Genomic DNA, 12,500 nt, shown 5'->3' with positions numbered 1-12,500 from the left:
CTTTTGCCATCTTTGAGCGTTCTTTACTTCTCACTTTAGGTTGTGGAACATTCTGCTTATGAAAACTTCACTTCAGGAACGGAGTAAGTTTTTTTAATTTGGGTGTCAGTTACCATATTTGTGGAATTGTCCTGTCAAATTAAGCTTAATCACTTTCAGTCTAGTCAAGCTTACGGTTTTGACTTCTTCTCTGTCTCTACATTAACGTGTTTAACTCTCCAATTCAAACTTATTTCACAATTTTTGTTTTTGGAAGGAGGCTATTATGACATGCATGATAAATGCCATGTCGCTGTTGTGTAGAAAAATGTTACTTTACCTTTCCACATACCTGAAATATTCATCCACAAAGTAACCATATATTTAACGTCGATAACTCGTAACAGTAATTCAACTGACAAACTGACGGTGCGTTCATTTTACTTCCCCCTCTCCATCAGTGCTCCGTTTTACGGGTATTTAAAGCTACTTAGCTACACGGAATGGAAAGAAGTCGAAACAAGGATGCGAGATCCGGGAATCGAACTCAGGACCTCTTGCATCAAGGCCGCGCACTAACCGACTGTGCCATCCTTGCTCCTCAGAATTTGTTTGATGAACCCTTTGACACCCAAACCGGCCTAAACCGGTATTTTACTCTGTCTAACACCAGACGATTTTAGTCGTCAGTGGGGACCCCCGGGAGTCAATGGGAGCTAATGTCCCCATTAATCTGTTGATGTTGACGCTGTGTCCCAACTGGCAAATTATTCCAATCTTCATTGATTCTCATTAAGTACTATAAAGTACTCAGTCGCTGCATATTTTAAAGTGATTGCTCCATTTTGATCTTAGAATGATAATATTTTTCTATTCTTTAGAGTCGACAACATGGATATGGAGGAGAAGGTGAAAGGTGCCCATTTGCGGGGCACAAAATACACAGTATCTCAGGATGGTTTGTGTCCTCGCTGTGGAAATTCAAACAGGCTTTATGTCATCTTGGATAAGTATGTTACATTGTTTAACAGATGCATCACTTCTCAGATAGCTTCATCTTGAGCAGGAAGCCAGAGCTGTTGTTATTTCAGATTTATATATATAATAAAAATTATTACTGTCGGTTTTAAGAAAGTCCAACATTTGTTACAGATTGTTCCCTATGGGTGACATGCCTGAAATTCTGCACACTCTCATAGCAAAGGGAAGAGCAATTCTTTGGTCAAGTCAGGAAAAGGAAGGCTATAAGGTTTATAATTATCATATTATAATAATGTTGAAGTGATAAAGTTTCAGAGTTTTTCGTAATGGAGTGAAACCTGTAAATTTCTGAAAGCTGGTAGGGATGGTAAAGGTAAAGTCACTTTACTTAACATCAGTAGTTCCTTCATCTATGAGGCTGTTATCAATGGAAGCCGATGGTGTGCCCTTTACAAGGATTTAAAGCTACAACTACATGGATCAGAGGAAAGTCGAAAGAGACGTTGAAGTCACCAAGGATCGAACTGGGCACCTCTTGCTCCGAAAGCCATGCACTAACCAATTAAGCTATGTCTGCTCCCTGAATCATCTATAACTGATCAGCAGAAGACTTCTCAGTCATCCTGCTATTCAGCTAGGTTCAAAATAGCAAATTGTGGTGTGATATTGTTTGCAATACAAGTAATTACAACTATTATGGTGATGGTCAGTGTTTAGTCTGATTAATTGGGCACTCACTTCCCAACGTTGTGGTCCAAGTTCATTTCCTGGATGGTGCAATGGAGGAGAGTGATTTGGTAGTTCTGTATTCTGACCTAAGAGGTTTTGTCCTCATGTATTTTACATGTAGTTTTCCCCTTGTGTTAATAATGCCATTACCAACCATTATGCAATCTATTTTGTTGATTCATTTTTCATAACATCATACCAGCCATTAAGGCTCAAAGACACAGGTGCTTTGCCAGCCATCATCACAAGCACTCTGTCCTTGTCTTTCTATGATTTAGGACCCACCCACCTTCCTGTGTCGTGGTTTTTGCCCTCCTGACCCTCTTGGTGCTGGGTTTAATGTAGACTGGAACAGAGTGTCTCTCAGTGATATTCTAGAATCTCTGGACAATCCAGTACAGGTACGTAACAACTCTCACTTTATCACTGCGGTTTTTGTTTATGAAAATTTTACCTTATCTTTCAGATACTTCCACTTATTATACTTGAATTTGATTGTGGAAACAATGCCTTATTCCACTTTAACGTTCTCACCTTAAAACAGGAGACATTTCTCACATTCATTTCAACCTCTTTTGCTTTTAGTTCTTAAGCTGGTCTTCTACACAACTCATGAAAAAGGAAAATTCTTTTTTCTTTTACAAAGTTGACCCTATTTGTCACATATGCAAACTACAAATTTATGATACAGCATAAAAACAGTTCAGAACAGTAATATATTCTTTGCTTGAGTAGCAGAGGTTATTATGAAATAGACGACCAGGCATGATCTTTTTTTGCATTAATTGTTTCCATTGAAAGAAGGTAACAGTTCCTGTATCAAGCCCTCAAGGAAATAGCAATCAAGGTTTGTTGCTTTTCAGCTGTTATTGTCCTTTTCTAGACATTGCATTTAATTTTTTTTATTGTCAACAATGGATCAATGTTGTTTACTTGAATTAAATGTTGTGTTTTGAGTTTTTTTCTTTTCTCAGGTGAATGACAAAACCTACAAAAACACATACAATTGTTAAGGACAATCAATAACATTTATTTGTTTTCATATTTACATTAACAGCAGGTGGACAGTTCAGCCAAGATGAATCTTCAGATAATCAATATCTTGTTTTGGATGATTTTCAAGGAAGTGAGATTGAACGAAATACTCAAGTATCAATAACGAAAAGTATGTATGTTACTTGTTTTTTTTAATATTTTGCTTTCATGTGGGATATGAGTTATTGGTTTTTCCTTTTATAAAATAATATTAATTATTATTGACAGTTACTGTTTTCCTTTTAAATCAAGATCATAAGAAGTGTTTGAGAATATTACAAATAAAAAACTGTTTTAGGCTCTTGTTTAATAACTTCCTTTTATTCAACAGGTTGGCCAGACAAAGCAGAGGAAGAAATGGAGGATGATGAGCAGGATGAGGATGAGGATGATGAACTTGACGAAGAAGAACTCATCAAACAAATGCTGGCCAAAGAGCAACAAAAACTTTCTCAGGCCAACAGTGATGATAAAGATAACAAAGACAAAGATGATAATGATGATGGTGACAGTGATAACAGCAAACTCCGAGATGCTTTTACAGCTTCAAAAGACCCGCTTGGTTTTTCAAAACCGAGTTCTTTATCCAATGATTCAATCAACCTGAAAATTACAACTGTAGCAGCATCAACAGAGCAGACACCATCCACCACTTCATGTAGCACGGCTAAATCACCTAAGGCACAATATCCTGTTTCTTCAACTGGTCGCTGCCCATATTGTGGCTCAGCTGATGTCAAATATATTGTCATAGTGTCAAATAACACAAAGGACTCAGAGCTACCACACAGTCTACAGCTTCTTCTTAAGGGGAATCATGCTTTTAAAATGGCCAAAGGTGAGGTGAATGGGCCATACAATCATTCATGGTTTGCTCATGCCTTGAAAGTCCTTAAGAGTCTAAAATGGAGGTGGAGTAAACCTTGAAAATTGCATTTGCTCCTTGTGGCATCCAACCTGTACTGTTGAGTGGCTGATACTTCTGTGTTACTGGTAGAAAAGTGGGAAACCAAAATGGGAAAAACAAGTAAAATCATTGACATCGCTTGTCCTTGAAATATTTTCAATTTTTTTGTCTGGACTGAGGAGTAAATTGAACAAAAATTAAAGTATCATGCAAGTATACAATTCCCTTTGCATGCAAGTCCACAACTTACACCATTGCTGTGTTCAATTGTAGAGTGATACTTCTATCCTATGCAATAATATTGTTTAATTAGGCTCTCATTTTGCCCTCTTTCCTTGTTGAGATGAAATGAAAATAAAAGTCATGGTGATTTAAAGAACTGCGGCAACATTTTTTCTCTTTCAACAAAATTAAAAGCCAGAGATATTGCTCAAATTTTCAATAGAACTGAGACTGGCAATGCTTTCGTAAATGCAAAGATACAGGTTTAAGGTTCAAATTTATCATTTTGGTGTGAAAAATGTTTTTGAAAATTGTCTCATTTTTGAAAATTGTCTCATTGTCAAATCTCCATATTATCTGCACATTCTAATGACTTTATTTGACCGTAGTGAGATCAATGTCTTGCCTTTATGGGTGAAAATCCTGACAGTTTGACTGTACTTTATCCTTATTAAAGATTTTCCTCAACTGTGACTACAAAAAGCATATTAATTACTCTAATAATAATTATTAAATCATAATTATTATTTCTGCATTGCCATGGTTTGCAGAGGCAACTCACTCCTACCGTGTAGCACTTTTATTTTGCGGGGTTTAATTTTTGCCAATTTTGCAGATAGTACTTGATCTGCAAAAGTAAGTTCCAGCAGAAAAAAACACCAGCAAAATTAAAAACTGCAAAAAAACTACTCCCATTGATACAATTAAAAATGGCTTTCAATGCACTTGTGTTACTATATTATACATTGGGGTAAAAAAAAGATCATTTATTTTGATATTTATTGAGAAAAAGCAATCAGAGCTTGCTACAAACAAAACGTCTCAGAGCAGGCAATCAAAAGGTCACGTTAAACTTGCTCGAATGGGTCATCAGAAGGGACAGCATTTTCTAAAGCCTCCATTTTTTCCACCTGTTCTCGGAAAATAAGGGGTTTTTTTAACCAAAAAAAGTAATAAATGTTGAAGAGAATAAGAGTCAATCCGGGCCACAAAAATTTGTTCCCGCAAACCTCAAAAATATCGCCAATTCGCAAAATAAAAGTCCTGCAAAAATTTCATGCTACACAGTAAATATGAAATAAAGGGCAAAGTGCAATGAAAGATTATTGTAATAGACAGAAGACTTTCCTTCCAACACTTGGCTGTAAAAAAAAACCTTGTCCATGAGCAAGCTATTTCTCTTCTGGCGAACATTAATTTGTCAAACTGGCTAAGATAGACCAAATTCAAGTGCTAATTCAAAAGCATTATTTTCTTTAGGTGTCCATCTTCAGGAAAAGCAGTACAATGGTCTATACGAATTCATAACTTCAGCTTTTTCAAGCTGTTCTTTGTAGTGAAGGGCTCTGGTTTTAATCATTATTCACATTTTAAAGTCTCACATGTGTTTTGTCAAATATTGTGGTACTGTTAATGAAAGGATTCCTTATTATTGTTTTGTGATTTCACAAAATTTGTTGAACATTCAATGTGAAGTTACGCTGTTGCTCCTGTCTCTTCTTTTAAAATTGATGATAACTATTAATGTGATGTTGGCATATGTCTGAACTTAAGTTAGTTTGATCTTGTTTCATGTTATGTATCACAGGTCAAAGTGAGCCACCCTCATTTCAGTGTCAAAAATGTCAGTATGGCTTCAACCTGGACTGGTCAAAAACAAATCTTGAAATGATATTTGGACTTCCCTCTTCGACTTTGCAAGCAACATCAACTACACCTGTCTCATTTGTGTCAACATCAGCAGCTTACCAGACACCATTCATGCTGCCTGCTGCTCGCCCAACCTATCCCCAAGCAAGTGTACCGCCACCAGGGTACCCGCCTCCTGTTAGGGTACCCCCGCCAGTGCCTGCTATACCTTACCATGGGTAAGTAAATCTGTGATAGTCATGTTTTAGTCTTATCTAATTTACATCATGCAGTGTGGTAACTAGCAAGTAGCCAGTTTTGGAAGTGTTAACCTTGTCAAAACAAATGCTAATTTAGTTCATCTCTCGTTCTCTTTCTTTTTTCTTTAGAAATCTGCCATCATATCCAGGATACTATGGGTCTTATTATCCACCAGCTCCCTTTCCCCCACCAGTTGCCTCATATTTTCCATACACAGCACCTGCTGTACCACCCCCTGCAATGCCTTTCACAGGATTACCACCCCCAGGAATATTTCCTCCGGCTGTACCCCCTGGGGTGCCACCACCTGGTATTCTGCCTCCTAGGTTACCATCCCCTGGCATTGCATTGCCTGGATTAGCACCCCCTGGGGTGCCACCACCAAGGCTACCACCTCCTAGTGTGCCTCCCCCAGGTTATCTACCTCCAGCCATTCCTTCTGTTCCTGCAGCTGCAGCTCAGGCTGGGAGCAGGTACCCTCATTCTCATTCCATATACAACCACACTGCTCCTCTCTACTCACCTCCCCCAGTCAGAGGTTACTTCCCTTCCCCAAGGGTAAGGCCAAGTTATCCACTTCGGCAGCAGCCCATACACCCAAGGCCTGGTGTGCAGCCTACTTGGAAGCAGGTGCCTGCTCTTGCAGCAGCGTCAATAACAGAAGAGGCAGTTCCACAGCAACAAGCTACTGATGACCAGCAGAATGAGAAAGAGGAGCTCAGCAAACAGGCGGCAGCAAGATTTGAGATAGTCCTGAACCAGATTGACAAAGCCAAGGCTCGCGTTCGTCATGAGAAGGAGAAGCTGGAAGAGTTTCAAAAGACAATTCAGGGAACTCAATCATTTCAACAGCAGCCAAACAGCGAGGAACCAAATGCTTTGACAGACCAAGGACAAACAATGCCAGAGTATGAGGAAAAGCCTCCTGGTGATGATAATACAGGTACACTATGTGGACATTATCTCTTTCAGTTAAATGTTCTTTGCTGAGGGAAGCATGGTTGGTGCAGTGGTGAGAGCACTCGCCTCTCACCACTGTGGCCCAGGTTCAATTCCCGTACCGTGCTGTGCCATAAGTGGGTTGAGTTTGTGATGTTTCTCTACTCTGCTTCGAGGGTTTTTTCTCCGTGTTCTCCGATTTTCCCCTCTCAGTAAAACCCAACATACAGCTGATTCCAGCTGGCTGTAAGCTGTGCTCCAAGGTCATACACATGAACCGAAAAAACTGCAGCCATATGCGCCATAGTATGCTTTTGGTCCGACCTTGTTGAGCTGCGTTGTTGCTGTACTTTGCAACGACGACGACGACGACTAGCAAGATTATTAAACCCAAGAGAAAATGAGGGGACAGAGAGGGAGGCTCCCGGTCCAGCCCTTGTGATACCTATGTCATGTCCACGAAAGTTTTTTTAGACGAGCGGAAGTCTGTCTTCAGAGACGTCGGCATGCAGGCCAACCTCGGTCAGATGTTTGAAAGAAAATAGATATTAATCAGCCTTCCACGTGTGCCGCCATTTTCTCTTTTCACTAAGAACCTGTGTGCGAGGCAAGACTGCATGCGGACGTCTCGGAAGACAGACTTCCGCTAGAACAAAGACTTCCGCTCGTCTAAAAATAACTTTCGTGGACATGACATATCCCCGTCAACGCCCTGAGCCTCCCTCTCTGTCCCCTCGTTTTCTCTTGTTAAACCTTAAACCTTCAAGTCGTCAGATTACTGATGTATCAGATTAGGATCATGTCATGAGGCTTCTTGTATAACTAGCAGCAGTCAGTGCGGCTTGAACTAACCATCAGACATTGATTGTTTGGTCTTTGTTGTCAATCTTGATTTCTTGTCTTTTCCACTGACAGGGTTCGGCTCCAGTGTGATTGCCTCCGAGGAATTGGAGGAAGGAAAACGGCAAGATTCTTTGTCAACCATGAGTAAATCAGCACAGTTAGTGTCGTCGTCGCCGCCGCTAGAGCTTCAACTTGATTACAGTGTTCACTCAGACACAAAAACAGGTGACATTGATATTACTGCGCGTGACAACTCCTCCACCACCGAACATGAAACCGAGCCCGATGCATGTGATAAGAGTGTAAATGAGTATAGAGATGGTATAGAGTCAGAAAACGCGGAGTCGGCACCCGAGAAAGAATTGTCCACTCAAGGCGGTCGCAGAGGACGGCGGTCCAAGAAGCAAAATGTTTTATTTACTCCACCATCTGAGACGTGTACGCGCGCGACACGGCGATCACGGAGGTCTGAATTTTCAACCATTTGCGAGGATACAGATTCCACTGCGACAGAGGAGGAAGCTTCAACGTTTAAGGGAGGAAGGCAGAGAAGATCCCGCAAAACTAAGCCACCCAGCAGAGAGGTAGAGATGCTAGATATTAGAGACAGTTGCGGAGCCATACACGGAGAGGTAGAAACAAGCGACGTTGACATGGCGGAGTCATCAGATGTGCTGAGTCAAAGCAGTGTTGTTCCTCGAACGGAGAGTGAATCTACGCATGAAAGCCTCAGTGAGAGTGTGGTATCTTCCTCAGAAGCTGAGGCAGCTGACACCGATGGAATTGGCGCGCAGCGAGAGAATGCAGCACGGGGAAGGAAAAGAAAGACGGCAGCCGCAGCTATCGCGACACCTCCCATTAGAAAGTCACGGCGACGGGCAATAGAAGAACAGTGGAGTCAAGACAAGAAGGAAAGTGAAGACGAGGATATGACCGAGGAGATGCGGGTTGTTGATGCCAATGTGGCGGTGTCAAGTCCCAGGTTAGCGAAGTCACGGAGGGCTGAAATGCAGCAGACTGAAGCCGTTGTTGATACAGAAGGACGCAGTGTTGAACGTCATCCTCAGTCAGTAGTGCCTGATGACAGCGAGGCTAATACGCGCTCCAAAACACCAACGCGAAAATCTACACCTCAGTTGCAAGAACCAGAAGCCGTCTCCGCAAGTGAAAATACTTCAATTCAACAATCTAGCCCAACCCCAGGCTTGGAAAAAATACAACACTACGAAGGTTTTGATGTTGAGAAAACCACCAACAATCGCCGAACCCGTAATTCGGTGCCGAAACAGGTTACGTCATTAACCGATACAGGCTCCCAAAATCGGCGAAAACGAAATTCCACACAGTTGCCGACTCAGGAGGTCGATCTGTCAGGCAAAGAACCTCGTCAGACGAGCAATCAAATTAAAAAGAATGGAAATTCCGAGGAAGAAAGCAAAGCAACTGTTGTATTGCTTGAACAAACAGAAATGACAGATGTTTCCCTGGAACAAGAACACGACAAGGCCAGCAGTCGACGACAAAAGAAGAATCGGAAATCGTCTGCATCCAACGAAGAGTCTTCGGTTTCTCTGGAAGGGTTTGCTCTTCCCCAATCAGATGCGGCAGCTGCAGCAGTGGAAGCTCAGACAAGTCGGCAAACTCGAAGTAGAAAATCCCTCGCTACAAAAAATATTCAAACGCCCAATTACATCTCACCGGCTTCTGGGGAGGAACTCGTACCGCAAACGCAAAATCCCCGGAAATCGCCAGCCTTGAATGAGAGCAAGACAGGCGAAAATGTTGAGCTACCGGTTGCGTCCAACACCCCTGACGCAGGTGTTGCACCCCGGCGAACGCGAAGGAACAAAGTTAAGTCAGGAATGCATGACAACAGTGATTTGTCCCCCGAATCGGATAATTTGACTGACTTTGTTGAGGAAAAGGTTGCGGGGACTGCACGGGGAAAGGCCTCAAAAGACAAAGCTCCTGTAACATCCCCAGAAATTGTCACTAAAAGAGTTACAAGGGCTCGTAAAACAAAGTAATTCCAAGGTAAAAGAGTTTTATTCAAGTAGTGTTTTACAGCGAAGAGAGGTTTTTGGTCCTTTGTATTCATTGTAAAATAACTCGTTCAGTTGTACTGTTTGAAATTAATCGGTTTTATGGTTGTCAAAAAAGCCTTCCTCTAGATTTAGAAATAAGGCCCCTTTCTGGCATTAAAGAAATTCTTATGCAAGGTTTAACCGGTAGGTTGTTCATATAATCTGTATTTCTCTGATAAACGCACTCCCCTGTGTCCGTCGGGAACGGCTCCCCTTCGACAGAAACGGCCATGCTTAGAATTTCTGTTCTGTAAAATTCATTAGCGCCTATCCCATTCCATCCCAAGAAGCTTCTCATTAGCCCCGATTCTTGTGCAGAAAAGAGGAATGTTGTTTCATTGGAAGACAGCTCGTCCTGCTTTCTCGCAGTTTCGTATTATTCGTGGTCCTCAGCCGTATCACCAGGGCAGTTAACAGCCAAGTCTTGATCACCTAAAATCGAGTGAAAATGAAGATAAGTTCAATCCACCCCAAACAACTTTGGGCTTACCTAAGCACTGCTCTTCGAACACCTTAGTTTGGTATAAACTGAGTTAAGTGGGAAATTGGTGGAGGAAAAATGAACATTTACCCTATCAACGGTGGCCAAGTAACCTTATCAAAGCAGGGGACGCTCAGTCTTTTCACCGTGTTTTTTCTTTTTCTAACTACCCTTATTTGTGAGTGAAGTACCCACAGACGCAGTAACACGCAATACTTAGACTGGTGAGATTGGGCAGAGGGGTCAATTTCAGGTGCAAAGAAAGGCGGTTACCACGTGACTAAGTATTTTTCCCGCTCTTGCCAGAAACGAAAGGAAAGGACCTTTATTTAAGTTCCTATTCGTTCTAGCGCTGGAGCTCTAATTGGGGATTCCTACAAGGAATCACATAACAAGCATCTGAAATGCTCTGCAAACATGTCCTTAAGGCAAGAAATCCTAAAATATTGAAAATGAATTAACCAAACGGCTTGTACAAGTTCAGGAGAGATGATTCATGTCAACTGAGTAAGGTAAATTATTGACATCAAATTCTTGCAAAAGTTATTGTCTTATGTTTTTAATGATAGTATTAAGGGAAGTACTGACTATTTTGTACTCTAGCTTAAAGGGGCTAGGTCACACAATTTTAGGCAATTTCAGCACTGATTGAATGGTCATAGAATCAACTAAAATATCAAAATAACTGTTCAAAACTATAGAAGAACTCTAACAAAACACAGGGAAGCCAAGAAGGGCCATGGATGGACAAAACTGGAGAGGATTGAAATGGATTGAATTTGGGTAAATTTGAAAAACGTCGGCCCACCTTTTTTCAAATTTATATCAGTCTACATCAAAGTGTCATGTACACAGCTGGAAAATCATTCTCAGTTGTTACATGGCCGTGATTTTGCAAATGAAAGACTCTTGCTCTGCCAATTTGACATTTAGAGCTCATAACTAACAAAATTAAACAAAATTACCTAAAATAGCCTGACCTAGCCCCTTTAAGGGCACCCAGGCACCGTTTCTTAGATCGTAGAATATTTCCGCACATGATTTTAATCCTCCAACAACAGTCTTAAACGAAAGAGTGCAGTGATCCTTGCACTTACCTGGAAAATTTAAGCAATTGCCTCTGGTAGACACCAGAAAAATTCAGGTGGGTCCAATGGGATTTGAACCTATGAGCTCTGCGATGCCAGTGCAATGCTGCACCAACTCAGCTATAAAGGACTCGATGAATTACCCTGCGAGCTGAGTCTCCTTTGATCTTCCTAGATAAGTCAGGAAGAGGAAGAAGACTCTGCCAGCAGCCTCAACATTCTTTGATTTGCCCCTCATCCAAAGAGACAGACGAGTCAGTCTAGTTTTGACTTGTAAACCTGTTTTTTTTTTTAATTTTGCGCATGATCAATCGCCACGCGTCATCAATATCTTTTGAAATTTACAACAGCATGGCAGTTTTTTAACTGTCTAAACTCCCATGAGTATTTCCTTGGCATGTTGGTTAAAAAAACTATCCGGTAGTCTGCCAGAAATCTATACATTTTTCAGTAAAAAATGAAATGGCAATTGAAAAGTATGAACTGTCAGAGATTCCAAGGAGATGATTCCTTGGTTGTCGTGTGTTTGCCAGAGTTGTTCGAAAATAACCAGACTGTTTTCGTTTTGTGGTTTTGCGGTTACTGGTCATGTGTAACTGATACCCAAATGCATTTGAATTTTTAACGCATTAATGATTATACTCAATACGAAATGTTGAGGCGGCTAGCAGAGTCTTCTTCCTCTTCCAGACTTACCTAGGAAAATCAAAGGGTATCAATGAATGGGTCATGGGTTTAAATCCTCTTGGAGCGGTCTGAATTTTTCAGGTGTTTATAAGAGACAATTGCTCAATTTGTCCAGATACTACCCTCTTTCATCAAAAACCACACTTCAAATATACATCCATTTCATTGAACAACAGTCTGGTCCTTTCCAATGCACAAAAGGTGTGTTTTGAAATTAATTAAGGAAGTCAAATACACCAAACATACCATCAAACTTGGTCCCACACCATATGCAATATTGGTGAGTTCTTCTCAGATACATGGTCAGGTTAACAAGCTTCACGAATGGCTAACATGAAAGGGAACTGCAGTTTAGTTTTTTTTTTATGTGATTTCTCTTCAATATTCATAGAACAGACAGGCCATGAAAAAACCCTCATAGTAAATTCAATGAAGAGTGCAGTAATAAGAATATCTACATTACAAACCTCTGGCTCATCATCTGTTTCTTCAAGTGTATCCTCATTATCCTCATCACTCTTGTCGTCATCTTTCATCTCAGGCCAAAACCACTTTTCAATACATGGTAAATCCTGCAAACAACTATGTGTAAATTAAAAGCCAATTCCTCTGAGTGTAAAGCTCAAAGGGAAAGA

General features: G+C 40.9%; 2 protein-coding genes across 3 annotated transcripts in view; one reads left to right on the top strand and one right to left on the bottom strand.

Annotated features, from left to right (window-relative positions):
- Positions 1-9,750, top strand: part of LOC138026007 (uro-adherence factor A-like) — a 9,816-nt gene extending 66 nt beyond the window's left edge. Inside the window, exons 2-11 of one of the 2 annotated variants that reach the window (XM_068873175.1) lie at positions 40-83; positions 861-989; positions 1,132-1,228; positions 1,968-2,090; positions 2,494-2,536; positions 2,747-2,854; positions 3,056-3,562; positions 5,442-5,721; positions 5,872-6,686; positions 7,598-9,750. In XM_068873175.1, the coding sequence (XP_068729276.1) occupies positions 40-83; positions 861-989; positions 1,132-1,228; positions 1,968-2,090; positions 2,494-2,536; positions 2,747-2,854; positions 3,056-3,562; positions 5,442-5,721; positions 5,872-6,686; positions 7,598-9,552 (4,101 nt within the window). In that variant the 3' untranslated portion in view covers positions 9,553-9,750. Of the gene's footprint in view, positions 1-39; positions 84-860; positions 990-1,131; positions 1,229-1,967; positions 2,091-2,490; positions 2,537-2,746; positions 2,855-3,055; positions 3,563-5,441; positions 5,722-5,871; positions 6,687-7,597 lie in introns of both variants that reach the window. The other variant, XM_068873174.1, reaches the window with a different exon arrangement.
- LOC138026015 (G patch domain-containing protein 11-like) overlaps positions 9,553-12,500 on the bottom strand; it is a 5,232-nt gene continuing 2,284 nt past the window's right edge. Inside the window, exons 4-6 of the mRNA XM_068873187.1 lie at positions 12,333-12,437; positions 12,112-12,193; positions 9,553-10,041 (exon numbers count right to left, since the gene is read on the bottom strand). Of these exons, the coding sequence (XP_068729288.1) occupies positions 9,986-10,041; positions 12,112-12,193; positions 12,333-12,437 (243 nt within the window). The 3' untranslated portion in view covers positions 9,553-9,985. The remainder of the gene's footprint in view (positions 10,042-12,111; positions 12,194-12,332; positions 12,438-12,500) is intronic.

This window comes from Montipora capricornis, chromosome 12 (assembly GCF_036669925.1).
Source record: "Montipora capricornis isolate CH-2021 chromosome 12, ASM3666992v2, whole genome shotgun sequence".
NCBI classification, from domain to species: Eukaryota; Metazoa; Cnidaria; class Anthozoa; order Scleractinia; family Acroporidae; genus Montipora; species Montipora capricornis.
The sequence above is the reverse complement of the archived record's forward strand: the minus strand, read 5'-3'. Positions and strand labels throughout refer to the sequence as shown.